The following is a 24,057-nucleotide window of genomic DNA, read 5'->3' as shown; positions in this document are numbered from 1 at the left end:
CAGGGAAAGGGTCGCGCGCCCCTGTCCTGGACTCTCGGGCCGGGCCCCTGGTCACCGCCATCCCGTCCCTCGCTGGCAACGGGGAAACTGAGGCCGGGGGCGTCAAGGTCTCGGTGGGGACACCCCGCGTGCCTCGCCAGCTCCGCGCCCCAGCCGCCGACTCCCCGGAGCGCGGGCCCGGGGCCGAGGGGCGCGGCCGAGCGCGGCTCCTCCCCGGGCGGGGCCGCCCCGCGCGCGCGCGACGCCCCGCCCCCGCCCCGCGCGCGCGCCCCCGCCAGGCTCATTAGGCGCGCGGTTTGTTTACAAACACGGGCTCCCGGCAGGTGCGCCGCCGGGGTGCAGCCGGGGTTCGAGGGCGGCCCGCGCGGGCTCGGGGTCGCCCAGGGCCGGGGCCGGGGGCGCTGGCCGCGCTCCCAGCTCCTCCACGCACCCCCCCAACCGGGGGGCACCGGGAAACTCTCCCGCGGGCGCACGTCCGCCGCGCGGGAAGGGGAGGCCCGCGCGGCCCGGGCCGGGGGGCGGGGGGCGGGCGCCCGGGCTCCCCCAGCGCCGCCGCGCCCGGGCGGGCGCCCCCGGCCCCGCCCCCGCGCGCCCCCCGGGCCGGGCCCGCTCGCGGCCGGGTCGGCGGGGCGGGGGCTGGCGGGGCGGGGCGCGGCGCCGGCGGGGCCGGGACATGTAGTCCGCGCGCCGCGGCCTCCCCTGGGCAGCCCCGGCGCGGGCCCGGCCGCGGACTACGACTCCCGCCAGGCGCCGCGGCGCAGCGCATGAGCCCTGCTCGGCTCGGGCGCGTCTATTCTGCTGCCGGGGCCGGCGAGCCAAAGAGGAGCCGGCCGCGCGGGCCGGGAGGGACGGCGCCGCAGCCGCCGAGGCCAAGTACGCCTTTCTCTCGCTTCCTTGCGCGCGCGGGGCGGCGGGCAGCGCGGGCGGCGGCGGCGGCGGGCCGGGCGGGGGGCGCGGCCCCGAGCGCCCCGCGCAGGCCGTGGCGCGTCCGAGGCCGCCGGGCGCCTGGGGCCGCCGCCGCCGCCTTCTTTGTGCGCGGCCACGATGCAACAAAGCGCGGCGGCGCGGGCCGCGCTCCCTCGCGCCCCCCTCCCCCGGCCGCCTCCGGCCCGGGCTCGGGGGCGTCGCCGCGGCCGGGGCGCGCAGCCCGGAGTTGGCAAGGCCCGCGCGCCGCGCGCCAGCCCGGCCTCCGCGCGCCCTCCACGGAAGGGATTTTTCCCCCCTTCCCTCTGCCCGCCATCTTTTGGAGAGGAATCCGGGGAGACGCGGAGGGGAAGGTGCGCGCCGGCGCCACGTTCCCCGCGCCCGGAGAGCGGCGGGGCGCGGGGTGGGGGGGGCCGGGCCCGGGCTGCGTGGCCTGGGGGGCGGCCGCCTCGCAGAGTTTGGGGCCTCCGTGAGTTGCTAGGTTTCCGCAGCCCCGCCAGGAGCGGCCCCCAGCTGCTGTTTTGAAACCAGCCCGAAAAGCGCTTAGTGCGGGCGAGGCCAAGCGGCAGCGGCGGGAGCGCCGTTCCTGCCTCCCGCGCGGCGTGGGCAGCGGAGTGACCACGGGTTACCCGTCCGGGGAACACTCGCATCTCGTACACGCTCGTGGCCCCGGTGGGCGGCTGGAGCCAAGCCGGGACTCGGGGAAGCGGCCCCTCCCCTCTCTCCACCAGTTGCGCCGGGGCCGGGGCCGGGACGGAGGCCTTGGGCGCGGGGGGCGCAGGCCGGGGCCTGGCCCCGTCTGAGCTGTGGGTGCCCTCGGCGCGCGCGGGGTCCTGCTCTCAACTGCAGGCTTTGGCGCTCAGGGGCGCGTGGCGCGTTCCCCGCCGCGTCGCGCCGGGTTATTGTCTGGAAAGTTAACGGAGAGGCGGTGCCTTGTGCGGCCGCTGGGGGGGGGGGGACTCGAGGAATCGCCCCCGCCCCGTGTCCTCCCCTCTCCCGAGCGAGGACGGGGGCGGGGGGTGGACGCAGCGCCGCGTTCGCCCCGTGGCCTGTCGCTCTTTCTTTAAAATGGAGATTGTTCTGAGCCCCTGGGTCGGCTCCCAGCAGATCCTGGAACCTGTGCAAGTTGGCTACGCGGCTCTCCGGGGGGCAAATAAAGACCCAGACCCTGCACCCGCTCCTGGTCGGGGCCCTGACGTGTGCGGGGCGTGTGGGGGGGTGTTAGCTGGACAGGGGAGGCACCGGCCTGGCGGCGAGGGGCGGTGCAGGCCAGGGGCGAGGGCGTTTCTCTCTGACCTTCCTGCTCACCCGCCCCTGGGGTCTGGAGAGGCTGCCCCGGAGACCCCATCCGCTGCGCCCCCGGGCCGGGTGGGAGGAGGGATTTCCAGAGTTGCCCTGCGTTTGGGAAGCAGAGTTCTTGCTCTCGCCCGCCTGGGAAGGGGGAGCCAGACGGGTAAATACCGTTCCCGCCAGCCCGCGCCCGCGGAAAGTGAAAGTGGGGGTGTGGGGAGGCGCTCAGCCGCTCCTCCGGGCTGGCGGGATGCCCGCCCCTGACCCTGCACCCCAGGCAGGCCGGCCGTGGCCACTTCCTGGTGCCTGGTGGCAGCGCGTCCCCCTGGGGCCCAAGTGGAGTTCTTGGAGCGAGGCCCTAGCAGCTGCACGGCGTCCATCTGCCTCTCTGTCCGTCCGCGGTGGGCCCAGTGCGCGTTCAGGCAGGGTGTGTGCGGGGGTGGGGCTCCCGGCCTGAGGCCCCTGGGGGAAAGCAGCTGGCTCAGCTGAGTGGCCGGAGCTGGTAGCAGCAGGGCCCCCACCTCCTGCTTGGTGATCCCCTGGGATTTTGGACCGAGCTGCCCCTGGCTTCTGCAGGTGACGCGGGGGCACGGGGCAGGACTCCTCTGTCCACGGTCGGTAGTGGGGTCTCTGGGCGCCCGCCGGCAGGACCTGGGGTCTCCCTGCCCCCGACCGGCCCTGTGAGTCGCTGTTCCGCCCAGCCCAGCAGGGGGCAGCAGCAGGGGCTGCCCCACCTGAGATGCCACAGGGCCCTTTCTGAGGGAGGGCGGGTGTCTGGGTGTCTGCGTGCAGGGTCTCTGTTTCAGGCCTCCGGCCGCCTCGCTGGAGCGTGTGGTCTTGGGAGCGGGCTGGGGGCCTGTGTGTGCGGCCAGAGGCGCTGGGCTCGGCGCCTGCCCTTGCTACTCCTTCCCGGGGTCCCCGGCACCTGGCCCTTGCGGCACTGGCAGAGGTGGCCGGGAGGTGACCAAGGGTTTGCTGCCAGCTGCAAGGGGTCTCCCTGGGGGGTCCAGGTCACAGGGACCACCCTTGTGAGGAGGGGCCTCCTGGTAAAGACCAGGCGTGTGGCATAGTGACCGGTCTGTCCGTGGCGGGGCTGGGGGCTGGGGCAGGGGTGCTGCCTGGGGGCCACTCACCTCATCTGCTCACCTTCCAGAGACAGCTGGCTGGCCATGGGGGCTGGGCACGAGGCAGGTGTGGAGGTGTGGCTTGGTGGGCTCTGGACTTGGGGACAGGCTGGGTCTGTGTCCAGCTGGACCACGGACTGGGCAAGCCCTGGCCTCTGGGCTGCTGCTGTTCCTCTCGGGCCCCGGGCCTCACTTTCCATCTGTTAAATGGGATGATGGGGCCAGCAGAAGGGAGGGACCTGCGGGCACAGCTCTGGGGTCAAACAGCTGGCGGTGGGGGTGGGGTCTGTCCTGCTGCTGACGCACCTGGGTCGGGTGTTGAGTGGACAGCGGCTACAGGGACCGTACGCTGGCCAAGCAGCTGGGTGATGGGGGGGCGAGTCAGGTCTGCCCCCCGGGGTCCCAGGTCCTGCCTGGGAGGTGTGACTGCCTCCCCATCACAGGGGGCAGGGCTGAGTCGAGGCCGTGCCCGGCGTGGTCTGGGCCCAGGGCCTGGTGCTGGATTCTGTGTCCAGGGGGAGTTGGTGGCACACGGGCGCTCCGAGCCTTGTGAGGCTGAGGCCTACCTCGTGCTGAGAGCCCCCTCCCGAGGTGGGGCTCTGCCGTGCCAGGCCCCTGGGCAGAGGTCGTTTGTCCTGGCTTTGGGGTAGTTTTGTGTATTTTCTGTTTGTCTTGGGGGTGGAGGGGTGTGGCCAGCTGCAGCGGGGTTTGGGGGTCACGTGAAGGCTGACCCCCCTGCTGGAGAGGCGGGCTCCCCAGTGGGAGAAATGCAGCCATGGAGTCAGTCTGGGTTTGGGTCCAGCCTGGGGGTCCCTGAGGGACCTCCGTGCCGGGCCTCGGGACAGCCGCCAGGCCCAGGGATGGCTGCAGGCTGGGGTCCCTGCTTGAGCCGGGTGCTGGCCCTACGCGTCCCAGCAGCCAGGCCGGGGGTGCCTGCCTGGGAGCAGCCGCAGAGGCGAGGGAGGCAGCGTGCAGGGCTGTGGGCCCACGCGGCCTCACCCCTTACTGGGCCGCCTGGAGGCCCCGACCCCCGGTTCCTCCCCGGGTCCACGGGAGGAAGCAGTTGGCTCCGTCCGTCACCGGAGCCGGCCCTGCCCCTGCGGATCTGATTTCCGCAGGCCTGGGGGCTGGCCGAGTGGCCGCTGGTCGCCATGTGGGCCGTGGGGGCCTCCTCCACCGTCTGGGGCCGGGCGCCTGGGTCTCTTCCCGGGACCCCGATTCCCGGTCTGCCGGAGCTGACCGCGGCGGCGGGCACGGCGGTGAGTGGGCGAGGGTCGGGGTGGCCCTGTTCAGGCCCTGCGTGGGCTCCTTCTCCTGGGCAGCCTTGTGCTTGGTGGCTCTTCCTTGGGGAGATGGGGCAGCGGGGGGGCCCCTGAGGCCATGGCAGGGGACTCCCCTCCCCCATCACAGGGCGACTTCCCGGAAGCCCCCTTCTGCTGGTGGGGCCGGTGGGGCTGCCTGGGCCCCCCTGAGGCTGGGACGCCCTCCCCACCTCCCCCTGCACCACGAGGTCGGCCTCCAGGGCAGCGTGGCCACCCCTGGAGGGTCGCTGCTCTCCGGCGCCCCCTCCTCTCAGATCCCGAATGCGCCCAGCTCGGAGCCTCCTGGTGCCCTTGTGTCCGACCTTCGGCTGTCCCTGTGGCTGGGAGGGCCTCGCCCCTCCCCACACCGGCCGGGGCTGCCTTTCACGCCGGACGCTGGGCCCCGGCCCTGGGACCGGGCCAGCCTGGAGTGCCCCCGCCGGCCCCTTGCTGCTCCGGCCCAGGCCACAGGGCTGTGGAGGCCGGAGGGGTCGCATGAGGCTGCTGCTGACTCCTTGGTGGGGGGGGGGGGGTTCCTGTGTCGGGGGCTGCTCAGACCCCCACCTCCCCCGCGTTTGTCCTGACCCCTGAGGGCCCTGGCCGTGGGGTCCTGACTGGCGACCGCTCCAGCCTGGGCCCTCTCGGAGACTTCGGCCGAGCCCGGCGGGGACTTCGTGGTTACCGGGGTTTCCGCTCCCGGTGGTTTCGGATCCTCTCATGCCGAAGGCGGCTGTCTCCTCGCTCTTCACCGCATCGGCACAGGCGGCCCCTGCCGGTGTGGGCCCCACGGCGTGGGTTCCGTGGCCAGCCCACTGCTGTGCAGAGGCCTGGAGAGGTAGCCCCAGGGAGGGGCTTGGAGCCTCAGCCCCTGTGCCCAGCTGGGTGCAGCCTCCCCCAGGGCGGCTGGCGCGAGAGGCAGAGGGCGGGGAGGGTGCCCGTAGGCTGCGTACCGCGTGCGGGGAGACGCTGCTCCGTGTTTCACACACGTGCCCGGACTCGTGGCCGGCATCGGCGTCTGTGAGCCCTGAACCCGCTGAGTTAGGGCCCCTCTACTCCTGAAAAGCAGACCCCTCCGGCCGCGTCTCGGATCCGGGGCTGCAGGTGGCTGTGTCTGCACTTGAGGTCTGGGGAGGGGTCTCACCACCCCCTGCTTCTCCTGCCTGGTCCCCGGCCATCACAGTTTGAGCCCCTGGCTCTCCAGCCGTGCTCGGGGACGTGGCTCACGGCGTCTGTGGGGTCTCCCCTGAGCGGAGGTGGAGCTGGAGGCACCGTGCGTGAGCCCCCGTGCCAGCCCCCAGGGGAGCAGCTCAGGCCAGTCCTGTCCACCCGGCCCCTGCCCGTGCTCACCCCACAGCCGCATTCCGTTCCCGGCACTTTGAGTGCAAATCTGTAAACTTCTCAGAAACTCTAACCCGTCCCGGGACCCACCCTGATTCCAGAGCTGGGCCACACCCTCCTCGCCGCTTCCAGCCTGAGCCGGGCCCGCCCCGTGTCTGTCCGGCTCTGCCTCAAATCCCGTGCGCCGCCTGTCCCCCGGCAGGTGGGGAGCACCCCACGTTTCCCCTCGTGTCTCCTGCATTGTAGAATGGAGCCCCCCAGGAGCCAGCCCCAGCCGGCAGCAGCCTGCTTTGTCCCAGGACACCGAACTTGGCTGGACAGGGGCGGGGGGCGTGGCGGGGGCGGCTGGGAAAGGCCCTCCCTGGTGTGGGTGTTGGTGTCTGCCTGGGGTGGGCTGTGCAGGAGAGGTTCCCGCTCTGGCCCCGTGAGATCCTGGGCAGGGGGCACTCAGTGGCCGGCCACACTCGCTGCCCTGCGGAGCGAGGGGTCTCCCTCGTCCAGACACAGCTGTCATGTGCGTGCACTTTTCTGGGTGCTGGGGGGGAGGGGGGCCCTGTGGGTGCCATGGGTCTCCTCGCTCCCTAGGCTCCTCGACCCCCCCCCGCCGCTGCAGCCCCTCCCAGGTGACCGCAGGGCCTCCCGCCTAGCCGGGGGTGCCTGTGCTTGTGTCCACCTCTGACCGTTGGCTAAGGCGTCCCTGTGGGAGCGGAGCCATGGCTGCGGGTGCATGCTTGGCGTGCCTGTGTGCGGCACACGTGGGGAAGATGATGTAAACGCCACTGGCTGGGGAGCCGGGCTCCCTGGCGTGGCTGTCTCCAGGCCCGGCTGCCCATGTCTGTCCTTGGGCCGCCGGGCCCGGGAGGGAGGCGGCGGGTCAGGTGTGCTGGTGTCAGGGGCCACGCCCTGTTTGGAACCTGCACGGCGACATCTGCCTGGCTGCTGATTTTCTTTTTTTTTGAAAGGCAGAGTTAGAGAGAGAGACAGAGAGAAAGGTCTTCCTTTTCCCTTGGTTCACCCCCCAAATGGCTGCCACGGCCGGCGCTGCACCGATCCAAAGCCAGGAGCCAGGTGCTTCTCCTGGTCTCCCATGGGGTGCAGGGCCCAAGCACTAGGGCCATCCTCCACTGCACTCCCTGGCCACAGCAGAGGGCTGGCCTGGAGGAGGGGCAACCGGGACTAGAACCCGGGGTGCCGGCGCCGCAAGGCGGGGGATTAGCCTAGTGAGCCGCGGTGCCGGCCGGCTGCTGATTTTCAAGGGGCAACGGTGGCACCCTCGTGGGTCCCACACTGGTCCGTGACCGCGCATCCCCGCGCTCTGAGGAGGCTGGCCCAGCACCGTGCGCAGCGTCTGGGGTCCCTGGGCCCAGAAGTGTGTCAGGCATGGGGCCTCCCGGGGGAGCTGGTGAGTCAGGGACTGATATCTGCCGGCGGCCTGAGCCCCCGGTTGGGGCAGGGCTGGGGGCTGCTCTGCTGCCCATGTCCCGGTGGGGAGGGAGTTCCGGGAGGCCTTGGGAGGGGCACGTGAGGCGCCCAGGCTGACACCAGGGAGCATCCTTTGGATGAAGGGCGGCCGCAGGCTTGCTGGCCGAAGCCTTTCCCGCCCTGAGCTGGGCCGGGAGCGGGTGGACCTGTGGGCAGCAGGCAGCTCTGGTGGTGGCGTTGGGGGGCAGGGAAGGGAGGGGGCTGTGGTATAAATGTACCCCCGGGGGCAGATTCCAGGGCCCAGCCCGCGTTCTCTGGGCCTCTGTGTTGTTGGCGTGAGCCAGCCCCTCTGCGCTGATCCATGGGGAGCCCTGGGCCCCGACTGGCCTAGACGGTGGACATGTGCACAGAGAAGGCTGGGTGGTGGCAGAGCCCGCAGGTGGGGTGGGCCGCCCAGCTGTCCTGGCGGCCTTTCCCGGCAGAGGGGGAACCAGGTCCCACACAGCGCCACGCAGTCCCCACCTCCGACCGGGACGTGGCTGTGGGTGTGGGGTGCCCCGCTGCCCCCACTGCTGCCCGCTGCTCCTGGGGCTCTGGGGTCATCCCGGTGTTTCCAGGGACCTGCCGGGCAGCGGTGGCCGCCGTCACGGGCAGGCCAGGCCGGAGGAGGACCACCGTAGCCCTGGTTCGCTCCCCAGGAGGCGGAGGAGTCGGGCCAGCATGGTCCCTGCTGCCCCCTCTTGCCGTCCTGATTGGCCGAGGGCTGGGCCGCCATCACAAACCCCAGAGCCGGATCTCCCGGTTACGTTGGAATCTCGTGCCCGCAGCCTCGTGCGGAAGGCACTGTGCCGACCGGGTCTGCACCCCGGGTTCGCGATTCGTCTGCTTGTCTGCCCGTCTCGGCCCTCTTGGGTGCTGGTTGTCGCTCTCCAAGCGTGCGTCCCTGTGAAGGTTGCCACGGCCAGGAGCGAAGGGACCAGCAGGAGGGAGTCGCGCCTGACCAGAGGGTGGGCGGTGGGCCCGGAGAGCCGAGCCCCTGCTCGTCCGACCCCCGCCGCTCACTCTGTACCCCTGCCCGGGAGCAGGGGGCTCGTGCTCGGCGACCCCCCACCGCTCTGCGGGGGGGGCATCGCCCCGTGACAGGTGAGCTGGTGGAACCCAGCAGGCGGCCGGGGGGTGACGGCCCCTCTGAGCCGTCCCTCGTCCCCTGCAGGTGTTGCCTGGTTGGGCCCGGAAATGGGACGTCGAGCCTCCTTGGGGAGCGTAGACGCAGCCAGGGCCCCTGCACGCCGCCGCTGCTGTGGCAGGAAGTGAGCCAGCTGCCGAAGGATGTCCACCACGGCGGTCGCCCCCCCGGGGATCCCAGCGGCCCCGGGCCCTGTGAACCCCCCCCCGCCAGAGGTCTCCAACCCCAGCAAGCCGGGCCGCAAGACCAACCAGCTGCAGTACATGCAGAACGTGGTGGTGAAGACACTCTGGAAGCACCAGTTTGCCTGGCCCTTCTACCAGCCCGTGGACGCCATCAAGCTGAACCTGCCGGTGAGTGCTCGGCCGCCCTGGGCTCGGTGAGGGCGGCCCACGGGGGTGGGGACAGGGCCTTCGGGGGTGTGGCCGAGCGGAGGGCAGCTGGTCCCCAGGTGCAGGGTGTGGGAGTCCATGTACCTCCAGGCTGGGTGGGGTGAGGGCTCTCGGAGCTGTGTCCACCCGGCTGAGCCCTGGCCAGGGCCGAGTGTCCCACAGGGTGACCGGCAGCCTGCCCGGGGCGGCCGCTTGACATCGGACAGTGTCAGTGCAGCCCGTCTTCAGGCGCGCGCTGGGTTTTGACCTGAACCCGAGTGGAGAAACCCTGAGCGTTAGAAGTGTGGGTGGCCCAGCTCGGGCCGTGGACGCCCTGGCGGGTCCTCCAGCAGCTGGCCCGCCGCCTCCACGGCTCCTCCTCCTCGTGGGGCTCCCCCGGTGGGCCCCCCACGTGGTGCCTGGCGCGCGGCCGCTGCCTGGGGAGAGGAGGGGGGGTTGGTTCTGTGGGGCGCTGGTGACGCCCTGGAAACGCCTCTCAGGACTATCACAAGATCATCAAGAACCCGATGGACATGGGCACCATCAGGAAGAGGCTGGAGAACAGCTACTACTGGAGCGCCAGCGAGTGCATGCAGGACTTCAACACCATGTTCACCAACTGCTACATCTACAACAAGGTGAGGCGGGCGCCGCGGCTGCAGCGGGGGGTCACACAGTGCCTCGGTTACAGCAGGGGGGTCACCCAGTGCCTCAGTTACAGCAGGGGAGGGAGGTCACAGAGTGCCTCGTTACAGCGAGGGGAGGGGGGTCACACAGTGCCTCAGTTACAGCAGGGGGGGTCACACAGTGCTACAGTGACAGCAGGGGGGGTCACCCAGTGCCTCGTTACAGCGAGGGGAGGGGGGTCACACAGTGCCTCGGTTACAGCAGGGGGGGTCACCCAGTGCCTCGTTACAGCGAGGGGAGGGGGGTCACACAGTGCCTCGGTTACAGCAGGGGGGGTCACCCAGTGCCTCGTTACAGCGAGGGGAGGGGGGTCACACAGTGCCTCGGTTACAGCAGGGGGGTCACACAGTGCCTCGGTTACAGCAGGGGGGTCACACACTGCTACAGTGACAGCGGGGGGGGTCACACACTGCTACAGTGACAGCAGGGGGGTCACACAGTGCCTCAGTGACAGCAGGGGAGGGGGGTCACACAGTGCTACAGTGACAGCAGGGGGGTCACACAGTGCCTCAGTGACAGCAGGGGAGGGGGGGTCACACACTGCTACAGTGACAGCAGGGGGGGTCACACAGTGCTGCAGTGACAGCAGGGGGGTCACACACTGCTACAGTGACAGCGGGGGGGGTCACACAGTGCCTCAGTTACAGCAGGGGAGGGGGGTGTCACACAGTGCCTCGGTTACAGCGAGGGGGGTCACACAGTGCCTCAGTGACAGCAGGGGGGTCACCCAGTGCCTCAGTTACAGCAGGGGGGGGTCACACAGTGCCTCAGTTACAGCAGGGGAGGGGAGGGTCACACAGTGCCTCAGTTACAGCAGGGGGGGTCACACACTGCTACAGTGACAGCAGGGGAGGGGGGTCACACAGTGCTACAGTGACAGCAGGGGAGGGAGGTCACAGAGTGCCTCGTTACAGCGAGGGGAGGGGGGTCACACAGTGCCTCGGTTACAGCAGGGGGGGTCACCCAGTGCCTCAGTTACAGCAGGGGGGGTCACACAGTGCCTCGGTTACAGCAGGGGGGGTCACCCAGTGCCTCAGTTACAGCAGGGGGGTCACACAGTGCCTCGTTACAGCGAGGGGAGGGGGGTCACACAGTGCCTCAGTTACAGCAGGGGGGGTCACACACTGCTACAGTGACAGCAGGGGAGGGGGGTCACACACTGCTACAGTGACAGCAGGGGAGGGGGGTCACACAGTGCTACAGTGACAGCAGGGGAGGGGGGGTCACACACTGCTACAGTGACAGCAGGGGAGGGGGGTCACACAGTGCTACAGTTACAGCGAGGGGAGGGGGGTCACACAGTGCTACAGTGACAGCAGGGGGGGTCACACAGTGCTACAGTGACAGCAGGGGAGGGGGGTCACACACTGCTACAGTGACAGCGAGGGGAGCGGGTGGGCTCTCAGCTGCCCGTGTGCGGCCGAGCTCCCCAGAGGCTCTGTGGCGCCCTTGCTTCACTCGGGAGTCTGAAAGAAACGGGTGCGGGAGGCGGCGGGCGGCTTCAGTGGTGGGGGTGCTGGGTGCTGTGCGCCCCCCCCCCCCCGCGGCAGCGGCAGCGGGAACGCCGGGCTGCGGGGAGGCCCTGTGCTTCTCCCCGAGGCCCGGGGAAGGCTGGTTTCGCTCCGCACGCTCCGAGCGGGCCGCCTGGGCCCTGCGGCGTCCTCTGCCGACGTGTGACCCGGCCTTCTGTGTCTTCAGCCCACAGATGACATAGTGCTGATGGCCCAAGCCTTAGAGAAAATCTTTCTGCAGAAGGTGGCCCAGATGCCCCAGGAGGAGGTCGAGTTACTGCCCCCCGCCCCCAAGGGCAAAGGCCGGAAGCCCGCTGCGGGAGCCCCGAGCGCAGGTACAGGGGAGGCGGGCGGGCCGGGCCTGAGCCCCCGTCCCGAGCCTCGCCAGCAGCTTCCCCGGCCTTGGCGAGCCCGCCAGGTGCCTGACTCGGCTGCGCGTGGCATGGGGGCCCAGGAGGGTGCTGGGGCCGACCCTGTGGGAAGAGCCCGTGTCCCCGGCCCCAAGGCCTGAGAGCCCTGGCGTGGGAGCCCGGGAGGCAGATGCGTGTGTCCACGGCCCAGTGGCACAGCCCACCCCCGGCCGTCTGTGCTGGACATGAGATGGGCAGTTAACAGACTCTGTGGGGCCCCAGGCCGTGAAGCTGGCTGTCGCTTCCTGGTCTACACCCACTTGTCTCTGGCTGCGGGCCGGGCCGAGCCCTGCCCTCGGTATGCGGGACTGGGGGCCCGGGAGGGACAGGCTCCTCTGGCTGGCAGCTCAGCCCCTCACACCTCGCCCCCGGTAGAGCCTGCCAGTGACCCCTCCCCCCGCCCCACCCCTGTCTTGAAGGTACGCACCAGGTGGCGGCCGTCTCCTCCGTCTCCCCAGCAGCCCCCTTCCAGAACGTACCCCCCACCGTCTCCCAGACGCCCGTCATTGCTGCCACCCCCGTCCCAACCATCACAGCGAACGTCACGTCGGTCCCCGTCCCCCCGGCTGCTGCCCCCCCTCCTCCCGCGACACCCATCGTCCCCGTGGTCCCTCCCACGCCGCCCGTCGTCAAGGTGAGCATCGCCGGGGGTGGCCGTGTGCCGAGGTTGGTTTGGGGGTCCTGGGTCCCGAGAGGTGGGGGGTAGGCTCTGCTGCAGCCGCCCTCCCAGCGCCGGCCCCTGGGAGAGGGTCTCGCCGTGCCCCTCGAGGTCGGCCTGTTGGCTGCAGACACGGAGCAGAGCCCAAGGCTGGGGCGCTGCAGGTCATACAGCTGGGGAGGGCTGGGCTGAACTTGAACTTCTCGGGCTCAGTGGGGAAGCTGTGAGCAGGAAGTCCCGCCCCCGGGGGGCCCTGCCAGGCTCCCGCGTCTTGTCTTCAGTTTGGTCCTCACAGCAGCCCTCGGGCAGGCAGCGCCCTCCCCACCAGGTGTGGAAGCGGGCGCTCAGAGGGCGTGAGTGGTTCTCCCAGGGGAACGCCGCCCCCCTGCTCCCCCGGGGTCCGCGCTGCTCCCGGCTCGCACTGTGGCGTCCTGCGGGCGCCTGTTGAGTGTCTGGGGAGCCGGCTCACGTGCCTGCCCGTCTGAGGGCCAAGACCTGGCATGGCTGACTCGTGAAGCCGCTGGCCCCAGCCTGGGAGCCCGGGGCTCCCGCTGGCTGGCCGTGTGCCCACGCTCAGGTGCACAGGAGCCCTGCCCGGGGGCCCACCGCCCTGAGTGCCCCCTCAGTTTGCGCCTGGCGCGGCCCCAACACCCCTGCCCCCCGCACACACCCCTAAGGCTTGGGTCTCTCCGTGCCTGAGACCAGCCCCAGGGGCTCCCCTGGACCCATGGCAGCACGAGCCGCCAACTTCCTGGTCTCCATCCCGCTGCGGCTGCTGCTCATCTCCCAGAACGCCCGCCCCGCTTGTGTTTGTCCTCAGAGTGCCGGCTTCAGCCCTCGTCCGGTCTCAGAGCAGGGAATTCCCGCCCTGGTCTGGCCCGGCCTGGGGGGCCGGGAACTGCATGTGGCCCTTCACGCGGCTCCGGGCTGCAGCGCGTGGTCCAGCCCCGGCGCCCGTGCTGGGGGAGGGCAGGTTTCACAGGAGCCCGGGCCGCCAGCCGTGGGACCTGGGAACAGCGACGCGGCCCCCTGAGCCTCCGTGTCCCACACCGCGGGGCCGTGCGCGGGGTCGCCAGGCTCGGGCTCGGCAGGTGCTTCTCCCAGCCGGCCCCTGCTCCCGCGCTCACCCATGGTTTCGCCCTTTCAGAAGAAGGGTGTGAAGCGGAAAGCGGACACGACCACGCCCACGACCTCGGCCATCACCGCCAGCCGGAGCGAGTCGCCCCCGCCGCTGTCCGAGCCCAAGCAGGCCAAGGCGGTGGGGCGGCGGGAGAGCGGGGGCCGCCCCATCAAGCCGCCCAGGAAGGACCTGGAGGACGGCGAGGTGCCGCAGCACGCCGGCAAGCGGGGCAAGCTGTCCGAGCACCTGCGCCACTGTGACAGCATCCTGAAGGAGATGCTGTCCAAGAAGCACGCGGCCTACGCCTGGCCCTTCTACAAGCCCGTGGACGCCGAGGCGCTGGAGCTGCACGACTACCACGACATCATCAAGCACCCCATGGACCTCAGCACCGTCAAAGTGCGCCCGCCTCGCCGGGGGGCGGGGCGGGGGGGGTCACGGGCGAGCGGGGCGCTGACGGCACGCACCTGCTTCCCTGCGCCCGCCTCGCTGGGGGGCGGGGCGGGGGCGGGGTCACGGGCGAGCGGGGCGCTGACGGCACGCACCTGCTTCCCTGCGCCCGCCTCGCTGGGGGGGCGGGGGCGGGGTCACGGGCGAGCGGGGCGCTGACGCCACGCACCTGCTTCCCTGCGCCCGCCTCGCTGGGGGGGCGGGGGGGGTCACGGGCGAGCGGGGCGCTGACGGCACGCACCTGCTTCCCTGCGCCCGCCTCGCTGGGGGGGCGGGGAGGGTCACGGGCGAGCGGGGCGCTGACGTCACGCACCTGCTTCCCTGCGCCCGCCTCGCTGGGGGGGCGGGGGGGGTCACGGGCGAGCGGGGCGCTGACGCCACGCACCTGCTCTCCCCTGCTCTCCGGTGCCCGCCCGCCCTCGCGCTGGGGAGGGGCGGGGTCGCAGGCGAGCCTGCCTACCTGCCCTCTCACTGGAGGCCCGGCCCCGGCCATGGCTGGGGAGGGGCAGGGGCGGGGTCGCAGGCAAGCCGGGGGTGCTGACGTCACACACCTGCTTCCCGGCGCCTGGCCCGAAGCCCTTGAGGTGCCGGCTTGGCAGGAGCCTCCCTGTGGCCCTGGACGTGGCTGCCGCAGCAGAGAGGACAGTGGGGTGGCCGCGGGGAGGCCTGGCTTCTGGCCGCCACCCGGGCGGCAGCAGGCCCTGGAGGGGCGAAGCTGAGGCCCTGCGGCCAGCCCTCCCTGTCTGCAGGGACTCCCTGTCAGCTCCGAGCAGAGACAGCAAGCGGGGTCTACCCTGGGCTCCCACCCGGCACCCCTGCCCTCCAGGGAGAGCCCGGGCCCACTGGCCTGTGGGGCACATGTAGCCTGCCCCCCGCCCCCCATCATTTCCCGTGTGGGTCCGGGGCCCGCAGAGGCCGGTCCTGGTCACTCAGCCTCTTCCGATGAGTGGCGTCTCTCTGCTGGGCTGACCCTGGGCGTCAGGTGCCTGGTGGTCTGGCCGGGGCCCGCCTGGGGTGAGGAACCTGAGCACTGGGGCGTGCAGCCTCTGGAAGCTTCCGGAAGCCTCCGGGCCCGCCCCCGAGGCCTGGGGGTGTGCGTTTCTGGGGTGTCGGGCCCGGCCTGGGGTTCCGCCAAATCCCATTTTGGTCAGAGGCTCTGCTTAGCTCCTGAAACCTTAGGGAGTCAGCTCTGTTTTGCCGGGAACCCGCCGTCTCCGTCACGGTCTGGGCAGGCGTGAGGAGCACGCAGGGGCCCCCGCTGCTGCGGGTGTGGATGGACCTCGGGCAGCGTTAGGGGCGGCATCCCTGCATGCCTCCTGGTAGATTCTGAAGATGCAGCACTCAGGGGAGATCGCGGGGGCCCGCCAGTGTCCCCCAGCCTCAGAACCCGCAGGCTGCCCTGCACCCACGTGCCAGTCCCTCCCCGCCAGGCCTGGGGGCCATGTGGGTCACGTCCCCAGCCTCCCCCCTCCCCAAGGACCGCCTGCCTGGCCCTTGTCCCCTGCGGTCGGAGGCTGCTGGCTCCGGCTGGGCCCTGGGACATGGTGGTGTCCTGCGGGACACGCGAGGCCCGATGTCACCCACAGACAAGCAGCCTCCTGGATTCCGGGGTGCGCGGGGCGGGGCCGGTGGCAGCCGCAGGGCCTGGTGCTCTTCCTGGCCAGTGCCTCATTCCCCGGCCGGGGCGGAGCGTGCGCTTCTGCAGCCCAGACCCCCGCCCCGCTAGGGCCGCTGGGAGCCGGGGCCTGGCTGGCCAGCGAGCAGGGGCCGCCCACGGGCTGGTTCCGGCCGGAGCCCGCCGGGCTGCTCACACCGTCGCCCGTGTGTGTTGCAGAGGAAGATGGACAGCCGTGAGTACCCGGACGCACAGGGCTTCGCCGCCGATGTCCGCTTGATGTTCTCCAACTGTTACAAGTACAACCCTCCGGACCACGAGGTGGTGGCCATGGCTAGGAAGCTGCAGGTAACGCAGGCCGCGCGGGCCGAGAGAGCAGCAGGGGGCCGTGCCAGGGCGCCTGGGGGACACAGGCACCTCCCGTCCACTCGGCTCGGCGTCCCTGGGAGAGCAGGCTCGTGGGGCCAGGGAGCACCCCTCCCCCAAGCCGGCTGCACTGTGCCACTGCAGGGGGACTCTCCCGTGGCCGGCAGCTGTGGCGTCACGTGACACGTGGGGCTTTCTGCTCTGTGACGACAGAAACGGGCGCATTGAGAACCTGAACACTCGGCCGCCCCAAAGAAGGCGCGGCGTCCGGGTCTGGGCTTGGGCACGGGGACGCTGGGCGCAGGCACACGGATCTCACTGTGTGTGTGCACACACATGCGTGCGTGACCGTGTGTACACGTGTGGTCTGTGCACACACATACGTGACTGCACATGTGTGCGTGACCGTGTGCGCATGTATGCGTGGCCGTGTGTGCACGCGTGCGTGTCTGCCGCCGTCTGGGTGCTATGCGGGTCAGCACCCGGGATTCCGCCGCGGACCTTGTTATGAGGGACCCTGCAGGTCGTCCGCGCGCGTTTTTCTTTTCTGTATTTGGAAGTCGGAGTCAGAGGGTTGTTTCCGTGTCTGACCGCCAGCATCGTCCAGGGGCCTCCCCCTTGGACGGAAGAGGAAGCCGCGCGGCGCCATGCCCCGCTTCGGGCCGTCTGCTGCCCCCAGGACCCGAGCGTCCTGCCCCAGGAGGCCCCCACACCTGCCCCGCTGGTCCCTCTGGGCTTCCTCCCTCACGCGGGCGCTGTGGAGGGCCCCTCACCGCAGGGCCGGCCGGCACCTAGAGGGCGCCCGCAGAGCCCGAGTCACCCCGGCCTTGGTCAGCGGATTCGCTGCTCTGGGGCCCAGTCTGTTCGGCCGGGTGGCTGCGGGGGCGGGGTCCGGCGGCTCCCCCTCCCCCAGCTGCAGCCCCACGGTGGGAGCTGTGGGGCGGGGGCCGGGCCCGGGGTCCTCAGCGGCCCGGTCTTCCCCCAGGACGTCTTCGAGATGAGGTTCGCCAAGATGCCGGATGAGCCCGCCGAGACGCCGGCGCTGCCGGCCCCCGCGGCGCCCGTGGTGAGCAAGGGCGCCGAGAGCAGCCGCAGCAGCGAGGAGACCTCCTCGGACTCGGGCAGCTCTGACTCCGAGGAGGAGCGGGCCACCAGGCTGGCCGAGCTGCAGGAGCAGGTGAGGCGCGGGGGCACCGCCCCGGGGATCCCCGGGCATGGCGGGGGGCGCGCACATGGTGGGCGGGCACGCGGTGAGTGGTGGGCTGTGGGCGCGCACGCGGGGCCCTGCGGGGCCGCCCCGGGGATTCCCGAGAACGGGCGGTGGGCGTGCATGCGGGGCGGGGGTGGGCGCGTGCACGTGGGGCCCTGCGGGGGCCGCCCCGGGTATCCCCGGGCACAGGCGGTGGGCAGTGGGCGCGCACGTGGTAGGCACACACGCGGTGGGCAGTGGGTGGTGGGCTGTGGGCGCGCACGCGGTGGGTGGTGGGCATGCGGTGGGTGGTGGGCGGTGGTCACGCGCACGCGGTGGGCGGGGGGCGCGCACGCGGTGGGCACGTACGCGGTGGGTGGTGCGCGGTGGGCGCGCACGCGGTGGGCGGGGGGCGCGCGCACGCGGGGCCCTGCGGGGCCCTCCCGGGGCCGCCCCCGTTCACCACCCACCCTCTCGCAGCTGAAGGCCGTGCACGAGCAGCTGGCCGCCCTGTCCCAGGCGCCCGTGAACAAACCAAAGAAGAAGAAGGAGAAGAAGGAGAAGGAGAGGAAGAGGAAGGACAGGGACAAGGACAAACACAGGGCCAAGGCCGAGGAGGACAAGAAGGCCAAAGCGGCGCCGCCCGCCAAGCAGGCCCCACAGAAGAAGGCGCCCGCCAAGAAGGCCAACAGCACCGCGGCGGCCGGCAGGTGCGCGCCGCGGCTGGGGGGCCTGCGAGTGCCCGTGGTGGGGGGCGGGGTAGCTGGAGGGGCTGGGGAGGCCCTGGGGTGGGGAGGGGCGGCTGTAGGGCCTGTGAGCACCCGTGGGCCCGGCCTCCGCCCTGAGTGCTGACCTCTGCGCCTTGGCGCTCTGGAGAGGTTTCCCTGACCTGGGCCGCTGGCCGCCGACCTCCCTGGGGCCCGGGCACCTGTTTCTGCTCGGGCAGGGGCAAGGGCAGGTGCCCTGGCGGATGGCCTGTCTGGGCCGTCCCGGCTTCTTAGGCGGGCTTTGCCGTGCGCTGGGTGCTGCCCCGGTCACCCAGCACCGCGGGTGCCCAGGGCTGTTGGTGAGCGGCTGGCCTGGCCACATGGGGCCTCAGGTCCCTGAGAGCCAGGAATCGCAGGCACGGGCCGCGGAGGCCGGGAGAGGGCGGCCTGGGGGCCGGGGTCCATGCTGGTGGGCTCCTTGAGGTGGTCTGTGGTGCTGCTCTGAGCACACGGGCGGGGAGTCGCGTCCTGGCCGGTGTGGTGAGCCGGGGAGGGGCAGGAGCGGGGGAGCTGTGTGCACGCAGCTGTGGGGACAGTGGGGATGGAGCCAGGGTTCTGACGGCTCTGGGGGCTGGCGTGGGCGGGCCTTGGTGGGTACAGGTGGGAGGAGGAAGGCGTGGTTGGGAGCTGGTCTGGGGCCGGCTGTTGATGGAGCGGTGAGCGCAAGGGCCAGGTGGCTGCCGCCTGCCTCTGGCTGGCTTTGGCTGGTTCTCCCAAATGTGTGGGGGTGGGGGGATAATACCCCGGAGCCTGGGACCCTTCAGAGTGCCGGGAGGCGCCCTGTCTTGCTTCTCCGGGTGCGTTTGTGGATTGGGTGTCCGTGCCCGGGCAGCCCGCTGGGCCCACGGCTCTGGCTGTGGGAGGTCTTCGGCGTGACCCCCGCTGTCCTGACGGTGAGCCGTGGTGGCGTGGCGCTGGCCGGCCCCCGTCGGTGGGGGCGGGTGCTGCTCTCCTGCTGCCGGCGGCCCGTGGCTTTCTCTCGGTGACTCCGGTGCTGCCCAGTCGATCTCGCAGAGGGCCGGCGTCTCACCGTTGGTTTTCTGTTTTCTCGTTCGTTCCTTTCTGGCCTTCTTACCTCCGCTTGCTTGTTTTAGGCATGCTTTGATCTTTTTCTAGCTTTTAAGGTAGAAGCGTACAAAGCGTACATTACTGGCTTGAGGCCTTTTTTTTTTTTTTTTTTTTTAACATTTATTTGAGACGCATGGCTGCAGAGGGAAGCAGAGAGAGAGAGAGAGAGAGAGAGAAGGGGAGGTTGGTCTTCCAACCGCTGGTTCACTCCCCAGATGGCCACAACGGCCAGAGCTGCGTCGATCTGAAGCCAGGAGCCAGGAGCCTCCTCTGGGTCTCCCACACGGGTGCAGGGGCCAAGGACTTGGGCCATCTTCTAGTGCTTTCCCAGGCCACGGCAGAGAGCTGGATCAGAAGTGGAGCAGCTGGGACTCGAACCGGCGCCCATATGGGATGCCTGCGCTGCAGGTGGTGGCTTTACCTGCTGTGCCACAGCGCCGGCCCCGAGACTAATAAACGCACTTAGTGCTGTAAGTTTTCACCTGAGCTTGCGTTGGTGCAGCCAGTTTTGATTTGTTGTGACTTCATTTTCCTGTATTTCAAAATATTTTCTAACTTGGCTTTGATTCCCTCCTTCGACCCCAGTGGGTCATCTGGCATTGTGGTGTTCAGTTTCAGAATTGGGGGGGGGGGAGGGTAACTGGTTCCTGGTCTCCGGTCGAATCCCTTCAGGGCGAGAGGGATCTGGGGGCGTGTGCGCTCTGCTGGTCCCCGGGGGAATGACACGCATGTTGGTGTGGGCGGATCCCCGGGACCCAGACGGGAACGGGCGTCGCTTGAGCCGCCGCCTCCTGCTGACCCGGTCACCCAGGGAGTTCCTGCCCCGCAGACGCGGGTTTTTCTGTTTCCCTTCCGTGTCAAGTGTCGCCTGGTGCATCGCGAAGCCCGGTCTTCGGGTGCGCACGCCTCAGGACGGGGGCGTCTCCCTGGCCGTGTGTGCTGAGCCCCCGTTTTCCCCGCGGCCCCTGTTCCCATCGGCTTTGTCGGAAGTGAATCGGGCGCTGCGTCTCCTCCCCTCCTGCCGCGTTCCCCGCCCGGCTCATGGCACGGTTCAGCACGTTCGGTCCAGTGACGTTCAGCATAATTGCCGCCGTGTAGGGGGTCCTACCGCTGTGAAAGGGGTCCCGCCGCCGTGAAGGGGGTCCCGCCGCCGCCATGATGGGGGTCCCGCCGCCGCCGTGATGGGGGTCCCGCCGCCGCGTCAGGGGTCCCGCCGCCGTGATGGGGGTCCCGCCGCCGTGTCCTGTTTTCTGTCCGTCCCCACGCTGCCCTTCTGCTGCCTCCGTTCGGGGGACGTGAGCTCGGCGTCGGCTCTCGCCTGCGGAGTCTGAGACGCGGCGTCAGCCTGTGGCAGCCGGCAAGACCCCGGGGAGGGCGCTGCTTCGGGAGGAGGCCCGACGCCCTGTTGCCCGTGTCCCCCGCCCCAGACAGCCGAAGAAAGGCGGCAAGCAGGCGTCGGCGTCCTACGACTCGGAGGAGGAGGAGGAGGGCCTGCCCATGAGCTACGACGAGAAGCGGCAGCTGAGCCTGGACATCAACCGGCTGCCGGGGGAGAAGCTGGGCCGCGTGGTGCACATCATCCAGTCCCGGGAGCCCTCGCTGCGCGACTCCAACCCCGACGAGATCGAGATCGACTTCGAGACGCTGAAGCCCACCACGCTGCGGGAGCTGGAGCGCTACGTCAAGTCCTGCCTGCAGCGGAAGCAGCGGAAGCCGCTGTGTGAGTCGCCCCCCCCCCAGGGCCCCGCCGGGCCCTTCTGTGCCGAGCCCTCCCCGGGCCGGCGTGGGCGCCGGCTGCTTCCCCCAGCCCCCTGTCCCCGAGTTGGTGATCTGGCTGCCTGGGCCTGAGTCCCGCGCGGGAGGGCGGGCAGCCCCGGCCGTCCAGGGCTTGCTGGGGCCGCCCAGCGCGCCCCTCCCCTCTGGCTCTGAAAGGGGCGGCCTCCTCCTCTTGGACAGCCCGTCTGGCCCATGGGAGGTCACGGTGGACTTGGATGTGGTCACAGGGGATGGAGGCCAAGCTCCAGGACCGCGGCAGCCTCGTGGCTCAGCGTGGGGAGGGATCTGCCGGCTGACCCTTGCCCCCGCCGCACCTGCTGCTGGTGGAGCCGGAGTGGCCCTGTCCCGCTCGGGGCTCCCGTGAGGGGCGGAGACGCGGCCTCGCACCTGATGAGGGCCGCGTGGGGGCGGGGTTCTGCGTCCGTCTCTGCATGGGGCGGCCGGCCTGGCCCTGCCGGTGCACCGGCCCAGCCTGTGTCGTCCGTCCACCCTCAGCGGGCAGCGGGAAGAAGCAGGCGGCCAAGTCCAAGGAGGAGCTGGCGCAGGAGAAGGAGAGGGAGCTGGAGCGGCGGCTGCAGGACGTGCGCGGGCAGCTGAGCGGCGGCAAGAAGCCGGCCAGGAAAGGTACCGCGGCGGGAGGGCCTGGCCGCGTGCGTGCCCGCGCGTGCCCGCGGGTGAGACCTCGGTTCCCTCTCTGGGGCGCCGGGTTCCAGAGCAGCACGGACAGGTGCCCCTGGGCAGGCGGGCGTCTGTGACCACGCCTCCCGCCGCGCCCAGCTGTGGCCGGGCAGGGGCCGCCGGGCCCACTGCGTGTGCCGCCGGGGTCTTCAGCTTGGGGGAGCAGCCTGACCGCCCGGGGCGGGCCCTGGGCTCCCCGTAGGGTTAGCGCCTGCGGGCTTCCGGGGCACACGGGAGGGGGCTGCCCTGCGCCGTCGGTGAGCACCTGTTCCCCCCCCCCCCCCGTGTCGCCCGCAGAGAAGTCCGGCTCGGCGCCCCCGGGGGGCCCCTCCCGGCTCAGCAGCAGCAGCTCCTCGGAGTCGGGGAGCAGCAGTTCCAGCGGCTCGAGCTCCGACAGCAGCGACTCGGAGTGAGGACGCGGCCCTCCGAGACCCCGCCCGTCCCCTCTGTGGTCAATATACTACTTCTGTTCATGGCGTGCAGGCTTGATTCTCAGTGTTACGGTATCTTCCAGTCCCGCGTGGACAGGCCCGCGGGCGGCGCTCCCGCGGGAGCCTCGGCTCCAGGGGACGGCGTGAACTCTGCACGGGACCGCGTGGAGAGGACGCCCGCCGCCGCCGCCCTGTAACCATAGACACGGCGCGGGCGCGCGCCAGAGGACCCCGCGCCCGCCGCCGGGAGCTCACGCCGGGCGCCCACCGTGGCTGCGTTTGGAAGCTGATGGCTTTGCAAACCGGTGCTGTCTCTGCCGCGCGGGCCGGGCGCGGGCCCCTGTCGGCCGCCGGCAGCCGGGCGCACCTGCTCCTGGGCCGCCGGCCCCGCCCCCAGCAGCGAGGGCGGGGCGGCTGCGTGCGCGGCGAGCGTGCGGGTTTCCAGACACTGAAACTTTTTACCTCAACTTAAAGAAGATTTAAGAGAAAAAAAGAAAAAAGACTTTTTTTGTAAGGCTCAGCAATTTTCTACACGAGTCCAGCCCCGTTGTGTCCCCAGCCGGTCAGCTCGCAGCCGCCGCCGGAGCCGCGTCCCCGGTTCTATGTATATATAAATACTTTATTTATTAACATCATTGGTCATTTTTAAAAAAGAAAAAAAGAAAAAAAAAAAGAAACGCACGCGCCAGGAAGGCGTGGGGGCCGCGGGCCTGGCGGGGCGGCGGGGGCGGCGGGGCCCCCTCCAGGTGCTAGTGCCTGCTCCGGCCGCCGGCTCCGCCTCGCGGCTCGTCATGGGTGGGCCTGGCGGCGCGGAGCTACAGCACATTCTGGTTTTTTATTTTTTGTCTGTTTTGTATTCCCTCCTGGTCTCCCCGGGTCTGTTTTTCAAGGAAATCAGTTTAGGGCACCCCCTCCTCCCCCCACCCCCCAGTTATATAAACTTTGTAATCTGAGAGAGAAAATGTATAGTAAAGCTGTCTCGATTTGTAACTTGCGATTGTAAAGATAATAATAATAATAATATACAGAGTTTAACGGAAGGTGACGCTTGGTCCTGTTTCTCCCGAGGCCGCCCTGGTCGGGGCCCCTCCCTGTGCGTGGGAGCCCCCCCCCCGCAGTCGTGATGGGCGCAGCGGCAGTGGGTGGCGCCGCCTGGGGGGGCGGGGCCGCAGGGTCCCCGGCCGCGCGGGACACCTGTGAGTTCTGTCCCTAAGGAGAATGTAAATGGATTTTACAAGCCCGGTTTTAAAGTTACCCTTGGTTCTCAAAGGTATTTTCTGAGCAGATCTGTGATGGAAACGTAGACTGTGACTAAGGACTCGCGCAGGCCGGGAGGGGTCTGGGGAGGTGCCCCCCCCGGGGGGCCGAGGCCCCCGGTGCTGCGCGGGGCGGGGCGGCGGTGCGTTTGTTCCTGGGCCGGGGCCTGGGGGGTTCCCGGCGCTCCCGGGAGTTTGTTTTGTATTGAAGATGTTCCTCTCTGTGCGGCGTGCATGCAAGCTGACCTGCCCCGCCCGCCCCGCCCGGCCGCGTCCGCCCAGCTGTAGAGCATCCTCGGCACGCTGGCCGCGACCCGGCGGGACGAGTGCTGGGGCGGGTCCTTTGATGTTTCTGCTAATCCTGACCCTTCTCCTGGGCGTTTGTTTGGTTTTCATAATAAAAAGAAAAGGAAAAAAAACAAAACCAGAAGGCTGCGTGTGTGCGTGTGTGCGCGGTGCAGCCCAGCAGGGGTGGGGCTGCGGGACACCCTGCAGCCGAGGGGTCGGCCAGTGCTGCTGCCCGTGGCTGCGGGGCGGCACCAGGATTCAGGGGCCCTCGCTTCCTGCCTCCCCCCCAGTTCCTCACGGACAGACGGGGCTCCCCTCGCCCAGCCCCGGCTGGCACTGTCCCCCCTTTCTCTGTGCCTGTCTACCCTGTCCCACACCTGACACGGGTCCCCCTCTGCCAAACCGCCCAGAGCCGGCCTCAGGCTTGCGGCGCGGCCCCCGGCTGCCGCCCCCAGCGCCGCCTCCCGAGTGTCACCATAGCTGTTGGTGCTGGGCCTGGGAGACGTGGGGGCCCGGAGCCAGGTCCAAGGACAAGTGCACCCCACTCAGGACTGGGCCGGCCGCCTCCAGGACAGATGGCGTCCTGCTAAGCCGCTTGGGGCCAGCTGGCGGCTGTGTGACGCCGTGTGAGGCACCCAGATGGGCGAGGGGCACTGGCACCCTCACCTCGCAGACTCAGCCTGGCCCCGAGCGCCGGCTCCCGGACAGCGAGGGCCAGATCGGAGGGGTCCTGGCTCAGCAGGCGGCGGCCGCAGACCAGGCCTCTGGCAGGACCCTGGGCATCTGGGCATGTGGTCTGCTCCAGCAGGGCCACTCCGGGACGTTTGCTCC

At 70.4% G+C, this 24,057-nt stretch overlaps 1 protein-coding gene across 5 annotated transcripts; it reads left to right on the top strand.

Annotated features, from left to right (window-relative positions):
* The first annotated feature begins 267 nt into the window (after nucleotides 1-267).
* On the top strand, nucleotides 268-23,362 carry BRD3 (bromodomain containing 3). 5 transcript variants are annotated; one of them, XM_070058812.1, is made up of 12 exons: nucleotides 268-873; nucleotides 8,613-8,938; nucleotides 9,457-9,594; nucleotides 11,342-11,489; nucleotides 11,984-12,198; nucleotides 13,370-13,741; nucleotides 15,627-15,755; nucleotides 16,759-16,950; nucleotides 17,443-17,672; nucleotides 20,225-20,517; nucleotides 21,069-21,197; nucleotides 21,549-23,362. In XM_070058812.1, the coding sequence occupies exons 2-12, from the start codon at nucleotides 8,729-8,731 to the stop codon at nucleotides 21,662-21,664; spliced, it is 2,172 nt and encodes a 723-aa protein (XP_069914913.1). In that variant the 5' UTR covers nucleotides 268-873; nucleotides 8,613-8,728; the 3' UTR covers nucleotides 21,665-23,362. The 5 variants fall into 5 exon arrangements, with proteins under 5 accessions (XP_069914913.1, XP_069914921.1, XP_069914925.1 ...); XM_070058820.1 differs by having other exon boundaries at nucleotides 304-323; XM_070058824.1 differs by having other exon boundaries at nucleotides 699-873; nucleotides 11,396-11,489.
* Nucleotides 23,363-24,057: the final 695 nt, after the last annotated feature.

Source organism: Oryctolagus cuniculus, chromosome 1, assembly GCF_964237555.1.
Source record: "Oryctolagus cuniculus chromosome 1, mOryCun1.1, whole genome shotgun sequence".
Lineage (NCBI taxonomy): Eukaryota > Metazoa > Chordata > Mammalia > Lagomorpha > Leporidae > Oryctolagus > Oryctolagus cuniculus.
Note: the sequence above shows the minus strand (reverse complement) of the source record. Positions and strands in the feature narration are given on the sequence as shown.

Coding starts and splice junctions, on each gene's coding strand:
- BRD3 (XM_070058812.1), top strand. CDS start 8,729: ATGTCCACCACGGCGGTCGCCCCCCCGGGGATCCCAGCGGCCCCGGGC. Junction 9,595..11,341: donor ACTGCTACATCTACAACAAG/GTGAGGCGGGCG, acceptor CTGTGTCTTCAG/CCCACAGATGACATAGTGCT. Junction 20,518..21,068: donor GAAGCAGCGGAAGCCGCTGT/GTGAGTCGCCCC, acceptor GTCCACCCTCAG/CGGGCAGCGGGAAGAAGCAG.